Here is a 20,770-nt window from a genome sequence, read left to right on the forward strand (position 1 = left end):
TTCAGTGAAGTTAAAATATAACTAGGACCTTGTGTTTAGATGACTGGAGGGCACTTAGCTACAATTACATTGACACGAGGGTGAATAAGTCTTCTAATGTGATAAAACCAAGTGCGTGTTTGGTTGTTTCTGTCACTTAAGAGAAATTTTGCAAAATGTCAGGAGCTTAGGAGAGAGGAACAAAATAGGGAGACAATACAGGGGGCTGTGGCAGGAGGAAGACATAACGATGACTGTAAGATGACTGAAGCCAGTGGCAAAATGATTACTGCTGTGGGAAGTTTAAGAGGTTAATGGCATGCAGCTAGGGATGTATGGAGTTTGCATGGACCCAGGTCTCAGATCTGATCCAATTGCAGACCAGTTCTAAAGAAAAAGACTATAAATCAGTTCAAGAATTCTAGTGAATCGTGCTTTGTGCTCATGGTTTGTGATCTAACCAGCAGTTCTTGATGGAATTACAACTGCCCTGCTCACACTCACCTGCTATTTGCTCTGTATTAGGTTAACAATAGTAAATAAACTGTGTATTGGATTTCAAGCTGACCTGTTCATGCCAAATGAATTCGTCTTGCCCACAGGCTGTCCTAATTCAAAACACATGTATTGATTTAAATCCGGTTGCTTCCATACATTAGGGTACTGTTTAGATTTTTGCCTCATCAATATTCTTCACCTTTTTGAGTGGATGCAAAGTCTGTTAAGATTTGATTCAAAAGGGTTCTCAGGTAGATGTGTGTAAGGTGGTTAAGGAATAGAAGTGAGGTGCACTATGTTGATGTTGTACAGCACTTACCCCTGTCGCCTGCAACCAGTTTAAGACAGTTTGTCCTTTTATAGGCACAACCTCCATTAGCATCAAAGGAAGTTTACTTTAATTGCAGGAAAGATGGTGTCCTTGTTTAGTGAAAATAAAACTGAAGTCAGAAGAATGATGGTATGATAGTATATTTCTCCTACAGCAATGTAATAGGACATAGATAGATAGAAGTTTTCCATTTTTCCCAGACTTCTAAGGGGTGAAAGAATTTTGTATGTACAATAGAGTTTCTCCTAAGAAGAAATTTTTACAAAATCAGAACCTCATGCCAGACTCTGAACAACAAATTTAGGCCTCTAAATAAGCAGCCTAAGCTGAGCTTTTCAAAATGCTGAGCTCTGCCAACCCCCACTGCTCTTAGGATACAGCTTCTAAGGCTGGACATCATTTGACTGCATGTTCTTGCAAAGAAATACTAAGAATATGCAGTAGGTCAAAGTGGCTCCTTATCTTTGTGCGGCGATAAGGGCTGCTGCTCCTCCTAGGAAACAGTGTCTTGGAAGCGGAAGGCTGCACTTCTTATCATTCAAGTGTGTGCCATAAAGGGGTAAAAATAGGGACATTGAGGATAAGAAAGCTGAGACTAAGGCACCTGCTACCCACAGAAGGAAACTGGGGAATGAAATAAGTGAGAGTCTCTTCTGTTTTGAATACTGCAAATCTTCACTTACAGGAACAAATAATTTGCCTGTAAAAGCCTCTGAGATTACTGATATGAGAAAAGGCTTCCTGGATTTAGATTCCTGACTTTATCATGCAGACAACATTCCATTTACTGAGTTTTACCAAAGTTGAAAATGTCAGAGATGACTGAGGGAATTAGATTTCAAGAGCTGTTAAACATTTGCAGGACATTCTAAACCCCCACTGAAAATCCTCTAGTTTGTGACCTAAATACAGTTGATTAAACAGAAAGTTTGAAATAAGGCACTGACATTGTATCACTGTCACCAGATAATGCATAGTTCATTCAATCTCACAACATTTTAATCCAGTATTCTCTTTGCCATGATATATAATGAAGGCTATTTACAAAGATTGCCATTCTTTAAATGCCAATTTTCCCTTAATACAAGCAGCAACAACAACCAGCCCCATACCCTGCTCCAAACCTTGTTTGTAATGGTCTTCATTTGCATCACTACTGTACAGATTTACACAGGACAGAAAAAGGGGATGTTCCTATTTTTAGAGATTCTGCCTTGTATACTACCTGCAGCCACATTCTGCCACTTTCATCCCTTCATAGTTATATATCAAAGTGGGCACACCAGCATCATCTTTATAAAGAATGGAGATTGAATCCAGTTTGGTTGGAACACAACAGGCCTTGGAGGCCTTTTTTGGATTTTGGAGATGCACCAGGGTTTGGACAATGGCATGTTTAGTTGGGGTGACATTATCTGTCAGAGGGAAGAAGCAGCCTCCTTTACACTCGAAAGCCTCATAATCTTTTGGTGCAATGATCCAGGAATCCCAGCCAATCTCTTCAAAGTTCACATGGAGGGAAGTTCTCCTGCAGTGGTTGGCTCCAACACTTCTCTTGCTTCTGGAGGAATGCAGGTGGGATCCTGTGATGGCCTTTTCCTCTCCCTGCTGTTCCTCTTCAGATGAGGTGTTGTTCTTGCCTAGTTTCTTGAGCACACTTTCCTGTTCATGAACAATCATCTCACGGAGCTCCACTTTGGTCTCCTTTGTCCCGTTGCTGCGGTCATTGGAGAACACTATTAACAGGGGCAGATTTTTTGTGTCCGGGGTAACACTGACATCCAGCTTCCCACAAGTAAAACCACTCAGAGATTTAGTCTCTATAACAACCTCTAACTTATTTTTAGTCTCCAATCTGTCTGCCCTGACCCATCTTTTCACAGCACTGGACACTTCGAACATCTTCCAACCACATTCCTGGATATTGTGGGAGACAAGGGAAGATTTGGTACTTTCTGGGTTTTCCCACTGGCCATCATCTAGAACATCATAAATTACCATGTTGCCTTCCAGCCTAGAGAGAGACCCAACTTCCCTGTGACAGGAGATATAAATTCTCAGTTCAGCTCTGGTGATTTCCTCATATTGTGGAATGGAGATGTTGAAGAACAAAATGTGTTTCTGAAATGGGTTTTCTTCTGGTGAATCTAAAGAAACAACATCTGCAATAGGAAATTAAAACTTGGTTACAGTGCTTCTGACTGTCCAAGTAATTGATTTTAAAAGACTCATGAAATATTTTGGGGATAAAATAAGAGCATTATAACACATAACACAGCATTAAAAAAAAAGAAAAATCCTGTCTTCTGGCCAAGTTTCAAGGGCAGAGAGTGAAAAGAGGAAATGGAAGTCCCTGGTGTTGGTAGTATTTTACTATGATTGCATAGCCAGGTGAGTATGTGAAGGGAAGCATAAAGAGGCTGCCTAGAACAAACTATGGATGATGGTGGGCAGTATTAAGTACATAAATAAGGCAAGTGCAGAGTTTTCAGATTTAGCAATTTGCTAAAGATCTTTTCTACACAAAAAATTGTAAAAAACCCAATGATTTCCTACTCTTCTGCTCTAATATACATATATAAGGGTCTTTAACAACTGGCTGTGCTGAGGCTTTTGTTGTTGTCTTCAGATAAGTTTGAAAGCAGCTTAGTTTGGGAGTTTGGAGAAATAGAAAAGTTTTTGAAAGTCCTGAATCGAAGCTCCAGTCTCTATCTGAACTGGGTCTTGGTGATAAATAGCCTTTCATGCCCAGGTCCCAGAGTGTTCCAGGCTGGACTCCCTGAGTTTGTGTGGATTTGTTCATGTCTGTTTGTGGTCTGCAAATCTATGTGCAGTACCAGCAAGTCTGCCTTGGGAGGGGCAGATATTTGGCTGGAAGATCAAATTGGCAGCATTTAAAAGTCATCCCTGATGTCTATTTAACGGTCAATGTAAACTAACTGCTTAATCATGACTGGATTTTAGAGCAATTTTAATTGGCTGTTGTTGCCATTTCTTCAGATCATTTACCCAGTAAAGTAGTTAGAGGGGAGAGTGAGATATGGAAACTATCATCTAGGTTCTATGGTTGAGATTTCTTTCTATTTCAGGACTAGGGACACTAATTTGGGAATTTGGAGTTCTCCGTAGTACTGTTACCTGTGTATGTCTATTTTTCATATAAACAGAAACTTCATTTTTCCCTGCTTCATTTTTGTCACAAGGATTGCACTGACTTCTAACTTTTTTACTGCCTGATGGATCTTTTAAAAGTCTATTTAATGTTAGATAGAAAGGGATCTTGAATTTTTTCTGTTGATATAAGCATGACTAACCATTTCCATTTCCATATAAATCTCTGTCTAACCCAGAATTTTGGAGGAGCAGTGCTGGTCCTTCTTTGGATCCAGCAACAAATTTCTCAGCTGGTTGCTGTAGTTTTTAATTATGTACAGAGCCCACCAGAAAGAAAAGCTCTCTAGCATCAGTCTCAATTATAGGTGATCAAAAGTTTTCATGCTAACATAAAAACTCAGTTTGAAATATCTAGGATTGAGAACATGCTTCATGTAAACCTAGTTATTTGGTGCATCCTCTTAGCTCAAGCATTTGAGAAGAGAATATTGTACAGTGAAAATATCAAAGAAGAAAACTAAAGGTTACTGCATTTTTTAAAGATTGAAAGAAACTAAATAGTAAATAAAAATACAATATAAAATTTTAACGTTTAATTTCTAAAGAATCTGTGGAAGTTAGGAACTCAGTTTCTTCTGAATTTCAAAATAATCTGACTATTTACTATTTATTAACTTTAAAAATTGTAGTCCACATATTGAGGACTTTTCCTACCTTCAGTACTGAAGCTCCTTACAATATTGGATGCAGGGATGGAGGACTTGTCTGCAGCATATCTGTTGTATAAATCAATCATGAACTGTGGTGGTTCTTCTTTGGTCTTCACTTGTGAGGGGACTCTTGACAAATTCAAACTCCTCAGTAAATCCATCTTCATATTCTCCAAGAAAGATTTAAAGTTGAAATGGGTCTCATCTTCTGCTTCCCCAGGATGAAAATGTGCATCAGACCTTCCCATACCTGATAGCCTATCCCAGTCTTCCAAAGGCTTGCCTCTTGTCAAACAAGCAATGATGTTGAAAACAGACAGTGCAGCTAATACTCCAAAACAACACATTTCTTCTATATTTAATTTCTGGTGGAGAGACAAGAGGACAAGGGTATTTTAGCTGATTGCCAGTCTTGTTTCAATACTGACAGAGGAGAGAAGATGTAAGGCAAACAACTGGAATGCCCTTTGCAAATCACTTTCTGGTGTTCTTTTTGCAGTCTGCTTCAAACCCCAGCCTCTTGTCAGTTGTCAAGCAGATTGGTCGTACACTTGTCCTTATCAGAGTCATTGATGCCATGCTTCAGCTTCTGTTATCTAGCAAAGCTCTTAGTTAATGAAGATTCTGTAAACATCTGACAAACACATGTGGCTGGTGGGAAGGACATTGTATATTGTAAAGAATCCACATTTCACTTTAGGGTCATCTTTGCTTAATTACATTCTTCTATCATTTCCTTGCCAACACAGAGAGAGGCTTTCTTAGGGACACAGAAGTTTACACAGTTTTCAGCAAGACTAGAAAACACAAACCTAGAACAAAATCATACTATTAGCAAACAATATCTCACAAATCATTTATACAATCCCTTCACATATGATTAGAAAATGCCCCTTAGTTTGATGGAGACCTGTGATTCTGCAAGACATGATCTCATGACATTACAAACAACCTTAAAACTTCTTTCCGTTTATCAGCCAAGGGCTATTGTTTGTACACAGTGAAATATCTGTTTTGTGTCAAGTTTGCTTCATGTTGTTTGCAGGCTTGTCCATTTTCATTCCTTTGGTGTATGGGAATTTAGGCTTGTTTTTATAGTATCTTATGTAATATATTTCATAGATTCATGATGGTCAGTTCAGTCTAAGAACAACCAGTCATTTTTTTAGCAACCTCAAAATGAAGACAGAACTAGGCTTTCCAAGGCCACATGGAAAGTAAAAAGTCCTTTTGAAGATACAGAAGGTTATCTCTGAAGATATACTGTGCATGAGAAGAACAGGCCAAGGCAAATGAATTTCTCATTATGCAGAAGAAAAACCAGGTTTATTTATCTTAATGAATGTATTATGATTTAATCTAATTATATATAATTGCTTTTTCTATACTAATAATGCATCATTTTTTCTAAGAACTACTCAATTCATACTGTAGACATACAAAAAAATCTGAAGAATATTGAGCTTTTACATTAACAAAAATCTCACTGCAAACATGTGGTCAAGATTTTGCCTTTTTTGGCCATTTCTTTTGGTTTTTAGCAGTGGATTCACAGAATTAAAAGTGATCCAAGACTTCTGCAATGCTTTCTTATTGTCTGTTCAAGTGATAACTTGGATCCAAGATCCTTGTTAATTATGTACCTATGGCAAAGTCAAAAAGGATTATTTGGCATTGATCCTGGTCTCTTGCATAGCAAGACTTATATTTACTCAGGGCCTTTGTGTTTCCTACCTATATGCAGAGTCAAATTGCTTGTGTTTGGATAAACATAACTTTTAAAGTGCCAACAGACTTTATCTGAACATGCCAAAGAATCAAAAATTTCTTCATTTTTTGTAGCTAAAATATTATCACCTACAGCTAAAAACCCCTTCATGCCACGTTCATAATTTCATTGTGCCTGACTTTACCTTCTAGACAGGAATTCTTGTAACTTTCTGGCTAGTTTAAGGAGTCCCATAGCACTGACATTTTCCCCTTTCAAAGTGCTTGCACAGTGTAATCAAGTTACTTCTCGGTTTTCTTTCTGATAAAAAGATTGTTCTTTTCAGTAACAAAAGACATTTTCTCTCCCTGTTTCATTTCTTTCTTTTTTGTTTCTCTTTCAGAATTTGAAGGTCTTCTTGACAAGGTGAAACCTAGGGCTATATATAGTTTTCTAGTGACAGTCCACCAGTGCCACATGCAGAAATAACATATCCTTTCTTTATGTGGTTCACTGCTCCAGTGTGTATCTTTCCAAAGCTTTCACTGGCTGCTGTTACATAGCATCATGCTGGGTGCTCAAACTGTATCATAAATTCATGACAGGCACAAAATTTTTAAGGGTTATGACTTTCTATGGTGCAGTCTTGCACTCAGTAGGAGCAGCCTCCATTCCTTGTAACTAGGTACCTAAAGTTCTCTATCTGTCTACTTTAATTACATAGAGTGCAGCCAGATCAAGTGATCTGTATAAACACCTCTCTCCTCCTGCAAATACTTTGGAGGTTGCTATATACAGACTCTAAGTTCATACAAAAAGGTGTCAAATACAGTCAGACCAAGTGTCAGCTTTGCAGAAACTTTACAATGAACAGTTTAACTCAGTGCAAATACCTTTTGAAGCTGTTCTTTGAAGTTTGGCAGTGAGACATTTTTAAATTAATGTGATACACAAACACATTAATATTGTCCGGTGGTTTATTTGAATTATGCAGCCTTGGCAAGTGAATTGAACACTCCACAAAAACATAGGTATATTGTAGCTGTTGCTGTTACCTCTCACAATTAAGCAGTGGCCTGAAAGAATGAAATTGGATTTGTTTTAGAAAAAAGGGGTTTTAACACTTTGCTGGCTAGTATCAGCTCTTATCATATTTTATCTGTCTTTATTCATACCATTTTCTGTTAGGATTAGTTAGTGGAATTATCTTGACCTGTGTATATCACTAGTAACTTTCTCTATAAACCCAAGCATTGAGCAGAATGGTTTATAGGATGTTCAAAGAAATAAAAAGATCTGTAGGAACCAAGACAGTGAGGGTATCAGCATCCTCTGGCAGCAGCTGTCTGCATTTGTGCCATTTCAAATGCAAAGTTTCTCTTTCCAGAGAAAGATTAGACATCCAAATTCCAAAGATCCAGAAAGGAGTAACTTAAACCACTAAAAGTGGTTGAAAGCCTTTTTTTTGCATTGAAGAATTGACCAGTACAGCTAAACTCCAAATGAAATAAGCTTTACTAATAAGAGATGTGTATGACTTGGGTAGCAAGGGTATATTTTGAGAACAATCACACTTACAGGTATAATATATAGTTTTGCAAGCAGAACTTTAAATGCAGTCTTAACCTCTTGGAGTTTTGTAGGTGTCCTTATGAGTGTAGCAGTAGCATTTTTCCTAATGTCCTGTTGACCTTAGATCACAGTGTGGCATCTCTTGCCACAATAGCTTACATCAGCACATCTTGGAAATAATGTTTTTATCCAAGGACTCATTCAAGATATAGCAAGTATTCCTTAAGGAAAACAAAATGCTATGGATGAGAATATAAGCACACTAAGTTAATATGTCAGGCTTTTCAGATTTAGTGATAAATGGGAGCAAGACTAGAGCTACACAAAAGGTAGATTTTCATAGAGAACAGAAATAACATGGATTTAAGATGCTTTGAAAAATATTATGCTTATGGCTTTTCTGCAGGAATGATGACTTTCTGACAACTTTTAAATTTTTCTTTATATGTTAGCATTACTCTGTCAATTGTAGTTGAGTTTCTCATGATTTATAAAAACACAAGATTGTAAATTTTTTAAGGGACACCTCTAAAAGCAACACTATACAAAGGTTTTTCCCAGTAGTTCTAGTGTAAATTACTGTAGTAATTTACAAAGTACAAAAGTACTTTGTGAGAAGAACTGCAAACTTGATCAGTGATCTTTTGTTTGGCATAACTGACATTCACTACAGGGCATCACAGAACTTTTTACTTCTTAGTCAGAACTTTCTAGGAAGAATTAGCAAAAATTGTGCTGTCAGAGTAACCTTGCAAAGCCTCCCATGCATGCTGAATCTTGATTTTATGTATGTTGGCAGGAAGTACCACATTTACACACCTCTGTTGTCTGAGAAACTGCACCACCTGAGCACAGAAAATTGGTGGCAGAAGATACCCAGAACCTTAGTAGGATAGGAGCCTTCCAGTTATTTACTCATCAGAGGGAAGTGCGTGTAGTATCCTTCCCTTAAAAAAAGCAACTCTTAAAGGACAAGGTAGTGCCTAAGGTTAGACTGTTTCTTGAGGAAGAAGCACTCCATATCATAATTTGTGCTACCTTAGGGACCTCAGATGTTTCTTCCACTCTTGGTCTCTTTATGCTATTGTACAGCAGGTGGGTGAAGATGAAGTATGTGGCAAGTGTGTCCTGGAACATGGGGACACTGTGTTGACAGACACCATGATGGGAACACCAGCTCTTAAAAGACTGCTGCAGTTAAAAGGCCACCATAAATGGATCAACAGGGGATTGTGTAGGAGTTAGAGGGATGAAGAGACTTTATTTCTATAAAGACTTCCAATGGAACCACTGCCAAATGTTTCCCATTTTGATGTTCATTGTTTGAAAAGAAAGTTAATGAAAGTTCTGGAAGGAGTTCAGAAGAGAGCTGTGAGAAATTGTTTTAAGGCTTAGAATAAGAAATCAATCCATTTAAATCTTAGCCAAAATGTAACTTGACCCTACTCTCTATACTAAAAATACACAGTGAAAGTATTTTGGATAATAGATAAAAGGGATCTAATGAAATAGGTTACAGTAAGATCCATTGAATTGAAGCTAAAGCTCATCAAATTCAGTCTAGGATTAAGCCACTGCATATGAACAAAGAGCACTAACTTTTGGAACAACTACTTGTAGTCCAGTAGAGATATTCTATCACATGAAATCTTTAAAGCCAAATTTATGCATGTTTTTCAAAGATATTCCCAAGCTTAAAACAGAAGTTCCATAATACATGGTGCAGAAACTGCTGAGCAAGTTTCTTTGATCTGTGCTATGCAGGAGGTCGGTCTGGATGATCTTAGTATTTCCTTCTGTCTTTAATCTATTGAAGTGCATTATGACAAGCTTAACATGTATTTACAAGTTTCCATCTAATTAACAGAATGTAGGAGTGCATTTATAGAAAAACAATCAAATATTTTTAGATACTACTGTACCTTTAATTTATTAGCTTTTGTTAAAAGCATGTAACAATCTAAAGGATATAAAGAATAATTTACAAAAATATAAATCTTGGTTATTTTATTTTAGTATTTCAACATATTACTATGCTGTATGTGTTACTCACAGAATATGTTTAACAACCTGAAATTATCCAGCAAACCAAAGATGTGGGATATTACATGTCTTTTGTAGAACAAATTATATATTAAGGAAGGGTAACCAAAAATGACTATATTAACATACTGTTTATATGAAAACTTATGCAGTGAACTATACTTGCATCCTGAATAAAATATACATTTTAAGCCCTTTATTACAGCATTTCATTTCTCAGTATAAATATGCATATTAAGAGTATGAGTATTTTAGGCAAAAACTTTTGATTTGTGTACAAAAGTGATATTCTAAAATAAGCCTGCCTTTGCAAGTTCACATCCCATCTTCTTGGTTAACTGAAGAGATAAAATAGTCAGAAAATAACATATAAAAACATATTTTAGTCCTTTAATTATGGAAAACTTTACACTTAAATTTCTCTCTAAACACCGGGTATCTTGGCTAGGTGGGTTAGGAAGGTATCTGTAGAAGTACTGAATTCCTGGAAGATGAATATGAAAGGCAAACGATGACAGTACAGCCCATCCTTCAAGGCAAGCACGTGCTGTGTTTTAGTCTTTCCTGTTTGCTTTCTGTGGAGGAACTGGAGACTTGCATTGCTTCATCAACACAAGTGGATTCATTTCTCCTTTACAACTTCCCAGAGCAGTCAGGCAGGATTTGTAGGCCTTGTTAAAGGTATGTTTGTATGAACTTATCGGCAGGCACAAGTTTCAACTGACATATTGGGATATACCTTTAAAACAACATTTTTGTTCTCATCTAAGAACAGGACACTGAGTGAGCTCATTTTGTCAGGAACACAGCAGGGTTCTGGGATGCCAGGAATGATTCCTACTGCTTTTACGATGCTCTGAATTGTAGCATGATTTGATGGCCGGACAATCTAGAACAGAGAAGGAAATAGTTACAGCTTCCTTTATGAGCAGTCACTTTCCTAGGTGGACTTGGTTTAAGCAGTCAGCTTCCTAGGTGAACTTGGAAAATCACAACAATTATGCAGTTGTTTGTTTCTCAATGAAGTAAATATGTCATTGTTTGAGTTACAGGGCCATGCAGCACAACCAGTCCCTCACACTTCCAGCTTTCCTGAGCTGGATGTATCCAACAGATATTTGGTGTTCCTTAGGCTACCTTCATAAATACCAGAGGAGGGCACTGGTGGCACAGCCAGCAGCCAGAGGCCTGAAGAAAAATGTCCCTGAATGTACCTGCTACATGCTGGAGGCAGATGTGCAGAAGAAGAAGCCTAAGCTGGGGCATAGTTCTCAGTTGCTAGATGCTATATTTTGTTTTCTTAACCTCTTGTCTGACTTAGAAAATTTGCTACTGTAAGTATTTCCAAAATAACTATCCCTATGTTCCAACAGAACTTTTTCTCATGTATGCTAACCTGGAATTAGTTACTTTTTCCTGGAGTAATCACTCTCTTTTAAAAGAGCAGAGTACTCCAGAAGTAATGTCCACAGGAGAGAGTATAGAATAGTCAAGCACCCTGACAGAGCCTTTCTGATCATAACTGCATTACAAATAGTTAATGTCTGTGGTCTTTGTGTCCCTCTGCCTTCATCACTAGGCTTTTTTAAAATTTTTTTTTCCCATGGGCTAGCCTCAAACTGGGAGAAGGAAAAAAAGTCCGGGACGCTGGGAAAAGTATAAAGTGAGGATTCGCATCAGCTTTACATCTATAACCTGTTTGGGGTTATAGCCAAAAAAACCCATGGTCTTCCATTTCAACATGAAAATTATGTAGTCCATGGAGGAGTTGTCCACAAAGGAATTGTTTTTAGGATAATTTATTTTTGAAACATTTGCATTAAGTGTAACATATCAGCAAATCAGATTCAAACCTTAACTGCCATTAAGGCTTTCAGATCTTACTATAAGGAGTAACTATGAAATCTGTCGTTGACCCTTCAAGACAGTGTCCCTACAGCCAAGTCCCTACAAGTGACCAATACTGCATAGCGCCTTTCTGTAATTAGCATATGTTAGCATAATTAGCAGCAGCTTGCCCTCTCTTGCTCTCCTTCATCTTTAAATTTCAAAGCTGTCCACAGACAAGCAGCAGTGAGGTGGTCTCAGCTGCTGAATGAAGTAGAAATCAGTTTCTACCCACGTTGGTCATGTCAGCATATGTGGACAGCAGGAGAGAAACAGGAAATTTTGTGTGTTTAAGCAACTGCAGAGTATAGAAATTCAAAGAATCAGAGCTTCTAGAATCAAGTTCTTAATTTAGCCTTTATGTAAAACCTCCTGAACTGGTCCTAGCACCTGTGTTATTCTATGTTGTTATTTAAAACAGCCACAGATCACAATGTGCTACTGAAACAGCATTTATTGCCCCCATGCAGTTGATAGCCATCATTATCCTCATGGCCAGTTACTGACTTACAGGATTCCTGGCTATGAACCTGCAGAAGATCCTGCAAGGATCTTCTCCCACTGTGCAGCCTCTAATATTTGCAAGGAACAAAGACATGTGAACACAGTCTATCTAGGCTGAGCAGCTGTTTCCCAAGACAACAACACTAATTATGTTTTAAATGCCTGAATGTGGATATGCTATGCAGAAAAGTGCTTAGAAGGGAAAATGCTTATGATAGAGCAGTACTCCGTATGGAATCTGGCTGCCTGAGCCCTAAATCCACAGCAGAGCCAGACAGCACACCCATCCCACGTCCAGCCAGGCTCTGAATTTTTCCAGCCCTTCTGGAAACCTGGCATCAGTGCTCAGTGATCATGGGCTAGGCTTCACATTTATCTTTGTCCCAATGTGCTAAAGTAGAAAGCTTGAAATAATCAGTTGAATGCCCAGTAATAATGGCACTGAGGAAGTGCTAATGTTTTAAATGCTGGCTGCTAAGTTATATACAACACACCAGGTTCTATGACATGCAGGACTGGAATTTATTTGGTGAATGCAGCATTGCATCCAGCCATACATATAACCTAGTGTCCCTCCTCACAGTTCAGGGAATAGTAAATGAACTTACTATGAGAAGATTTGTACCTGAGCTGTTGAGTATCTATCTAAATCAAGACATGCAATTATTAAAGCAGATGTGCAGAATGATGTACTGCTACTAAAGAAAAAAATAATAAACCTACAATGTGATGATACCCAACATGCCAGGTATGTAATTCTATCTCCACAGTTCTAAAAGGGTACTTTGGAAATAAGGTGTCTGTTGTCCATCACAGGTTGACTGTGTAGACCAAGTCTTTATGAATAGCTTTAATCTGGCCTTTGATAGTCTCCTGACTTAGAGCATATGTGAAAGAACAAATGTCTTCCTCAGCAATATAGAGCAATTCTCATGCTCTGAAGTGAATCTTCATCCATGCTGGCATCCTCTCTATCTTCCTTTTGAAACAGTCATTAAAAAAAGCTACAGCTTTCAATCTGCTTCTTTTTTTTCCTCTGTTAAAAATACAAAGCTAACAAGTAGTAGACCTCTTTCAAAGCAAACCCAATCAATAAATGTGAATGATTTAGTTTCTCTGGTGTTTGTGTTTGGTTTTTTTTTTTTTGCGGGGTGGAGTGGGGTGGTGGATGTTTTGGGGTTTTTTTTCAGTTGGTTTTTTTTTCCCTTATTTTGGTTTTTGGGCATCAAGATATTAGTGAAAGAGAATCCTTATTATATATCAAGTAATTCCTTATATTTCTAGATAAGATATTAAGTAAGCAATAAGTGAGCAATATAAGCTTATTGAACTATTCAAGCTAGAAATGGATCCTCTCTCTTCTGGCCCTACCAGCTTTTGTGCAATGCTGCTTTGCTCACAAGAAGCCAATGCATCTTTTTTGAAGGGTGGAGTTGTTGTTTGGTTGGGGATTTTTTATTTATTGGGTTTATGTTGTTGTGTGTTAATAGTGCATTAGACTGTGAGTCTATGGCAAAGGACCCATATTCTCAGACTGTCTTTTGTTTTGGATAAGTTAAATGGTGATTATGTTGCATGATCAATTTGTGTTACAACAACAAAGTAAAGCTGTATGTGAGTCTGTGAAAGCTTTAATTTTTGCCAGACCATGTATCAATTTATGTACACCTGGCTCAGCATTGGCCAGCTATACAATAACATGTTGTCTGATTTGTACACCCTACCATAAAGTCTGGATTTCCACTGTTCCTGGACTTAAAATTAGCCTACATATCTACTCTTCCTGGAATTATACTGCTTGTTTCAACACAAACATACATCAATCTCCCTGGATGTAAAGTAGGCAGATTCCTGTCTCAGAGCCTTGAAATTCTGTGCTGTACAGCACTATGCTTTATTTATGTGCCAAATGACCACATACAAAAATGTCAGTTGAACAAATAATCAGGCCATTTGTAGGCAGAATTGCAAAATAATTACAGTTTCTAAATATGCAGGTTATGCAGTGCTTCAGATCTTCCCCTCTGCCTTTATTTGAAAGCCTTATAAAATCCTAAAAGTTCTTGTCTAATATAGGGTTACCAACCTTTCTAGTTCTTGCCATAGAGCAGAGTGGGAGTGAGACAAATGTTTGCCTCCCCACTGGCAAATTTCACACTGCTTCTATAGGAGGAATTCAGTATGCTTACTTTAGAATGCTAGAGCCAGTTTTGTGGCATTTCTAGAAACATAAGGTAAATCTTTGTTCCAGAATGATTATCTAACAGTTTTAGCATTTAGATACATAAATATCATCTTAATCAGTATTATTATTTTCAAAAGTGACAAGCAGTTTCCTGAAGTTAAAAATACTTCAGGGTAACTACTCTTTATTTTTCTTCTAAAGTATTACAAGTGGAATCCAGAAATATCCTGATAGAGTAGCTTGTTTTAATATTAGCATATTATACTTCATGCTTCTGCCACTACAATAGAGTATTTGGATGATTTAGTGTGTATAACCACATTTTCATAAGCTACAAAAATCTTTATGCTATGGTTTAAAGATATAAGATGAGAACTTATAAGACAAACTTGGGATTTTTTTTCCTATTCTTCAGATTGCATTTGAAGAAAAGTGGCAATCTTTCTGCACTCTTATGACTAAGTTGATGGCAACAATATTGTTTAAATTCTTTTGGTCAAGGCAACAAATCACAATGAAAAAAGGTAAAAATCTAAAGGAAATTCTAATTCAAGAAGTAGTTGGATAAGCAGAACAGTAGGCCTACTGTTTACAAGCTGACAAGAATAAAAAGGCATACTACCTTGGGCATTGGAAATTCACATGCACCTGCACAGTAGTAAGCATCAAATGATTTGGGAGATATGATCCATTCATTCCAGCCAATATCAGCAAAGTCAACTTTCATGTATCTTCTTGAACAAATCCTTGGCTCATTCCATTGTTTTCGCCTTGCTTTCTTCATTGTTTTCTCATCAAAATTTAGCACCTGAGACTTCTTAATTGTTTCTGTATTTTCTTGCCCTTTTCGCCTTCGATCTTTGCGTGAGGCTTTTGGTTTCAAGGATCTGTAGGCATTCTCCCATATGTCATGTTTGTTGTATTTATTGTTGTTATAATCTACTTCTGGCAACTCATTATTCTGAATTGAGCTGGCGAGGTACGTATCCCTTCTAACTCGAGTATCAGTAGAAGCATTAGGGGACAGATTTGGGTCCCCGTCATTGGGAGGGAATGGATCATAACGCTGTAGGGTGCCTGCCACACTGTTAGGTTCAGAGATTGCAAGATCATTGGCATAAACTAGTATATAAGGTAAATGGCTGGCAGCTTGTTCAGGGAAGCCCTGGTGCTTCTCCCCAGAATCAAGCTCAGCACAGAGAATGAGCTCTCCAACTCGTTTTGATTCTTTCACAATGTGCGAAATGTCCTTCGCATGCCAAGCCCCTCGCCTTTGAAGAAGCACAGTGATGTTCCCTTTCACTAGTCCATAGGCAGAATTCTGGTGAATGCTTTGGAACACCAGGTTGAGCCGTAGGACTGGAGGCAGGTGAAGGAGGCGGCAGGATGAGTTCTTGGACCGTTTACAAAACACCTCCCGGTGCCGAGGGTGTTTGTCAGCATAGAAGTGAAAAGTGGCAGCAAGGATCATTTCTGAATCCTGCATGGATGTCAGATTGAAGCAGTACAAGGGCTTGTGGGCCAAGAATTCTGCAAGAGAGCAAGGAAAACATGGATGTATATATGAGACCAAAAATGGTAGTCAAATCTTATTTCCATTTAAGTGAATTAACAAATTTTAGTTTTCACTTACATCAAATAATTTAGTATAGTGAGATTGCCACTTCAGCTTAAAACTATGGTGAATAAGAGAAGGAAAAAAACTTAACTATTTAATAGCAATATTACAATAGCATTGAGAGTGTCCAACATACTGGGCATCTTTTGTACACATGAGGGATAAAATTCCTTCCAGAGATTTTTAGTTCCAGACTGCCTTTCATTCTAGGCAGACAAGAAAAGCAATCCTTGATTGTTTTCATTCAGAACAAAGGCTCAGAGAAGCTGTCAAATTTACCTGCAGCAGGGCTCAGAGAAATACCTTGCTGAAACCAGTACTAGCAGAAACCAGGTTTACAGTTAATATTCAAGATTGTCTATCTAAAGCACTGCAGATTCCTGAAAGATGTCTGGGTGCCAACTCTGTGGGCAACAGCTCATCATCTGTAAGTAGTGCACAGGAGACATTTCATAAGGGGCCTGGCAGTAAACAGTGTGACACATTTTGGGGGTCATTACTCCTCTGAGCAATCCTCCTTTCCAGTACACATTGTGTAGGAGCTTTGTTTAAAGCACTGTAAAACACACTTGGTTTCTAAGGCTTGTGTTTAGATCTGTGTGAAGTTAGTGACAAATGCTATTGAACAGGAGCTGACTCTTAAAATTCAAACTCCATTTGAAACAGCTTCTTTTTAGCTAGCCGAACAGTTTGTGCTCAGCTTACATCTTTACTCTCATTTAGAGGAAGACAAGCAATTTTACACTGATAACTGCTTGCATCATATTTATTTAAACAGTAGAAACCTCTCTTAGTGTGTTAAAATATAATCCCATCCCAACATAAAAAGATGATGCCTTAATAGTCTTACGTTGTAAAAAGCTGCCTTTGTTTTTTTACTAACTCAACAGTATATAGGAAGGTTGTAGCAGAACCAAGAAGTCATTCTGTTCTCCCAAGCTCACACCACTACTTACTAGTGCATCAAAGGATTACAGTCTGTAAATTTGCATATTTAATTAACCCAAGTGGACCATCCCTTTGGCAGCCCTCTTTGACATACCTGAAAATTCTCTGGCAGATGGAAGTAAAAAACCACCCCAAACCAAACAAAACCCAACAAATGCAACAGGCAGGCTTCCCAGAAACATTTAGGTTTGTTTTTCAGCGCACTACAGATGATGAGCCACAGAAATTTTGGCAACAACAGGAAGGCAGTACTGTTAACTGCCACCTGTTGGAACATTCTTTCTTTAAAACACAGTTTCATTTGAAAGAAGGAAATTAATAGTGTTACACCTTACTAAATTGGTGGTTGCTGTCTCCCAGTTAGTGCTGGATAGAGCCGTGATTTGGACTAAAAGAACAGTAGACTAGGATGATCATTAATCCCAAACCCACACAGACAATTTTGGAGTACAAATGTTCAAGTTCAAATGTTCAAATGCAATTTCCATCTACACCATCTGTATTTTGTTCCTGATACAGTGAAGTGGAACAGCTTGCACTGATGTGATAAGACCCTATTTGTTTCTGTCAGTTCAGGCAGGACAGGACTCCTATTAGTAACTTTTTAATCAACACTAGTCATATGTATAGGTGCTCATACTATGAAGAAACGTAAGGGTTTAGATTTTATTCAAGTCTTTGAAGCACAGAAATTTCACAAGGCTAATAGATGATTTCTCAGGCCAAGGAAGAGAGTAATTATAGTACTTCCTTTAGAACACTAGTCTTTATTATTGCATGTTCATTTCAGAAGGCATATGCCTCTAAGAAGATGTCTTTCTACTGGTTCTCTCTACCTGAGCTATGTACAGTTGAATTTTTAAATATTTCTTTTAGTAATAAAATGCTCCAGGCACCATCAGCTCTGTAGTTACTGCTGTGAAGCACAAGCATTGTTGGGATAAAGACTTTCCAACACCAGTGTCTCAGGGTTTCAGAAGGGAAGGTAACTTTGGGCCTCTCTGTCTTGCTTGCATGATCAGACAAATGAGTGAAATAATATTAATTTGTATTTGGTCAACACAGTCCACCTATGGGTAGAAAATGCTAATATTTTAGTTTTTAAAACAGAATTACAACTTAGACTATGATGCAAGTAGCGTGTGCATCAGATTATTTGAAAAATTAAGAAAAAGAATATAGTGCAATTCTTGCCTTGTCCCCAAATCCCTCTTGTAGTCCAGGGCCTTATTTGGGTGACAGCCAGTATTAGCTGCTCAGTTCACAGAAAAATGAAAGTGTTAACAGGAGGTCATGGAAAACCATCCAGAGTGGAAGCTCCTTCCTAACCCCTATTATAGCAACTAATAATGATCTAGAGCATGACAATTTATTTTTCTCCTAAGTGTCTGCAATTGCTTTACATAATAACTCCTAGATTTTTAGACATTTTCATTAGCCACTTACTCTTCCCTGGAGTTTCCCCCTCCTTGAATATGATTGCTTTTTGGTATTACAATTGACATAGGACAGAAATTAAGTTGAGGTGAACAAGAGAATATGAATTATTGTGCAATATTATAGTAAGCATTCCCTAAACCACTGTATGCTGCGTTGTACTCTATACATGAGACTTAAGTGGAAGAGAAAAAGATTAATGCAAAATTTGCTTTTGTGAGTTTCAATCCATCTGATTTGTCTAAATAGAATAATGAATGTTTCTGACACGGTAGTAACAACTAGATTCTGGAAACTCATGCAGTTCTTGTTTTAAGAACTAAGATCTTAGTTACAGTCTGTAAGTGTTAACCAAAGAAGGTTAAGATGTTTTCCAGAAAAGAGTTTGTGTTTCCTTGGCAAAGGACAACAAACGTATGGACTATTAACTAGGCAAACCTCTTTTTATTATTTGACGTGATATTGGGATAATGAAAGTGTAGTAATGAAAGTGCAGAAATGAGAAAAAATACATATGTTTCTCCACCCTCATAATCAAGCCAAGTAAAACGTGGGAGAGGGACATCAGGTATGTCTTCTGAGGTTTAGGCAGTGCAAGGAATTTAAGATGCCGAGCAATTTTAGGCGGTCCTGTAGGCGGCAGTCTTCCTAACAAGAACTTCTGAGGCTGCCAGAGGAGCTGGGGAGAGGACCAGTGCCTGGAGCACTCGCTACGAGGCTTATGCTCCAAGTATTTCTGAACACATCTTTCGGCCCAGTGCGATGTGCGCTGGGAACGGCGCTTCTTTTGCCGCTGGTTTGCATCCACAGCAACGGAGACCTTCCCAGGGGAGGTACCCTCCGGCAAGGGAAGGGAGCCAGGGAAGGTGGGAAGCCTCGCAAAGCGAGGAGCGACACCCTGTCCGTGTAGGTAGCAAGGGACCCCCCAGCATTCACCCAGAGTGACACCGCCCGCAGTCAGTGACAACCTCGACGCAAACCCGTCACTTTAAAGCGAAAGAGGAGCGAGGGGGCTCCAGCGGTGTCCCCCGCGCCCGGCCCGTCTTACCCGGCCTGGCTTTGAAGCTGCGGACCGTGTTGCCGTCGCCGGGCCGGCTCCCTTCCCGGTTGTACTTCTCGTAGAGCTTAAGCATGTGGACAGCTACCATGTCCTGAGCGATGCTGCCCAGCCCAGGGGGCGGCGAAGAGCCGCGCCGGGGGTCGCGGCCGGGGGCGGACAAGGCCGGGCCGGCCGGCGGCTGGACGGGGCAGGCGGGCGGGCTGCCGGCGCCCTCCCCCTCAGGCGAGCGGCAGCCCCCATGGCCCAGGGCCCACAGCAGGAGGCAGCAGGTCAGGCGGGCGGCCATCGGGGGATGCTGCGGGCGGGTGGCCGGGCGCGGAGCGGCAGCGGCTGGGTCGCTGCCTGCGTCTGGGTCTCCCGGTTGGCCCTGCCGCACCGGGGCGAGGGGGCGGCGGGGCCAGGGAGGAGGAGGGAGGGTGGGGGCGGCCCCCCCCCGCCGCTGATGCCGCCTCCGCCGGGCCAATCCCCGGGCCCGGGGGCGAGGAGCTGCGGGCCGGGGGCGGCGGAGCGGGGGCAGCTCCAGCGCTCCGGGTGCGGGGGGACTGCGGGAGGGGACGCTGCGTTTCTCCGACGTGGGGCTTCCCCGCTCCTTAAAGCGTAGCGGGCAAAGGATCTAAATTAATTAACGCCCAGCTGCTGATGAGGGACACATGTCACCGCCGCCGCTGCGGCATGGAGCGCTGCGGCAGGACGGCACCTTGGCTGCCTCCGCCGGCCGGGAGGCGGGGGGGATTGGGAATAATTTCGGAAAGATAGAAGCAATAGATAGCAAGCAGGGCGGGCGGGCGGTGAGGGCACGGAAGGGTGAGTGGGTGGCAGGGACAGCGGCAGCGTGACAAGGAAAGGGTGTGCATATACGTGCCGAAAGTGGAAGAGTCTTTGCTGTTTCCCCTTTGCTGGCAGAACTGACAGTGCTGTCTTGTGAAGGCAGCGCTGTGAATAGTGTTTATTTCGAGGACCCCTGAGAAAAGAGAAGTCCCCGTGGGTCCGTACTCTGGAAGAGCCAGTGTGAGCTAGCCGGGAGTGCAACAAGGGTCACTGATAATTCCAAGCAGATACTTAAATGGTCGGGGTTAAAGGGGCTGTGCATGGGTAAACTTTCGTCATTGGACTGTTTCTATGTGTGGTTTGAAGGAGGAGAATACTGGTGTGATTTTCTGAAGGATTTACATGGCT

General features: G+C 39.8%; 2 protein-coding genes across 2 annotated transcripts; both read right to left on the reverse strand.

Moving 5' to 3' along the window:
- Window positions 1–1,791: 1,791 nt before the first annotated feature.
- Window positions 1,792–5,217, reverse strand: GDF2 (growth differentiation factor 2). The gene is made up of 2 exons (XM_030951464.1): window positions 4,637–5,217; window positions 1,792–2,970 (listed from the first exon to the last, which is right to left on the reverse strand). Exons 1-2 carry the CDS (start codon window positions 4,977–4,979, stop codon window positions 2,030–2,032), a joined length of 1,284 nt encoding a protein of 427 aa, XP_030807324.1. The 5' UTR covers window positions 4,980–5,217; the 3' UTR covers window positions 1,792–2,029.
- A 4,598-nt stretch (window positions 5,218–9,815) lies between these two features.
- On the reverse strand, window positions 9,816–19,965 carry GDF10 (growth differentiation factor 10). The gene is made up of 3 exons (XM_030951090.1): window positions 19,583–19,965; window positions 15,154–16,061; window positions 9,816–10,844 (listed from the first exon to the last, which is right to left on the reverse strand). Exons 1-3 carry the CDS (start codon window positions 19,878–19,880, stop codon window positions 10,653–10,655), a joined length of 1,398 nt encoding a protein of 465 aa, XP_030806950.1. The 5' UTR covers window positions 19,881–19,965; the 3' UTR covers window positions 9,816–10,652.
- Between the last annotated feature and the right edge of the window lie 805 nt (window positions 19,966–20,770).

This window comes from Camarhynchus parvulus, chromosome 6 (assembly GCF_901933205.1).
Source record: "Camarhynchus parvulus chromosome 6, STF_HiC, whole genome shotgun sequence".
In the NCBI taxonomy this organism is placed as follows: domain Eukaryota; kingdom Metazoa; phylum Chordata; class Aves; order Passeriformes; family Thraupidae; genus Camarhynchus; species Camarhynchus parvulus.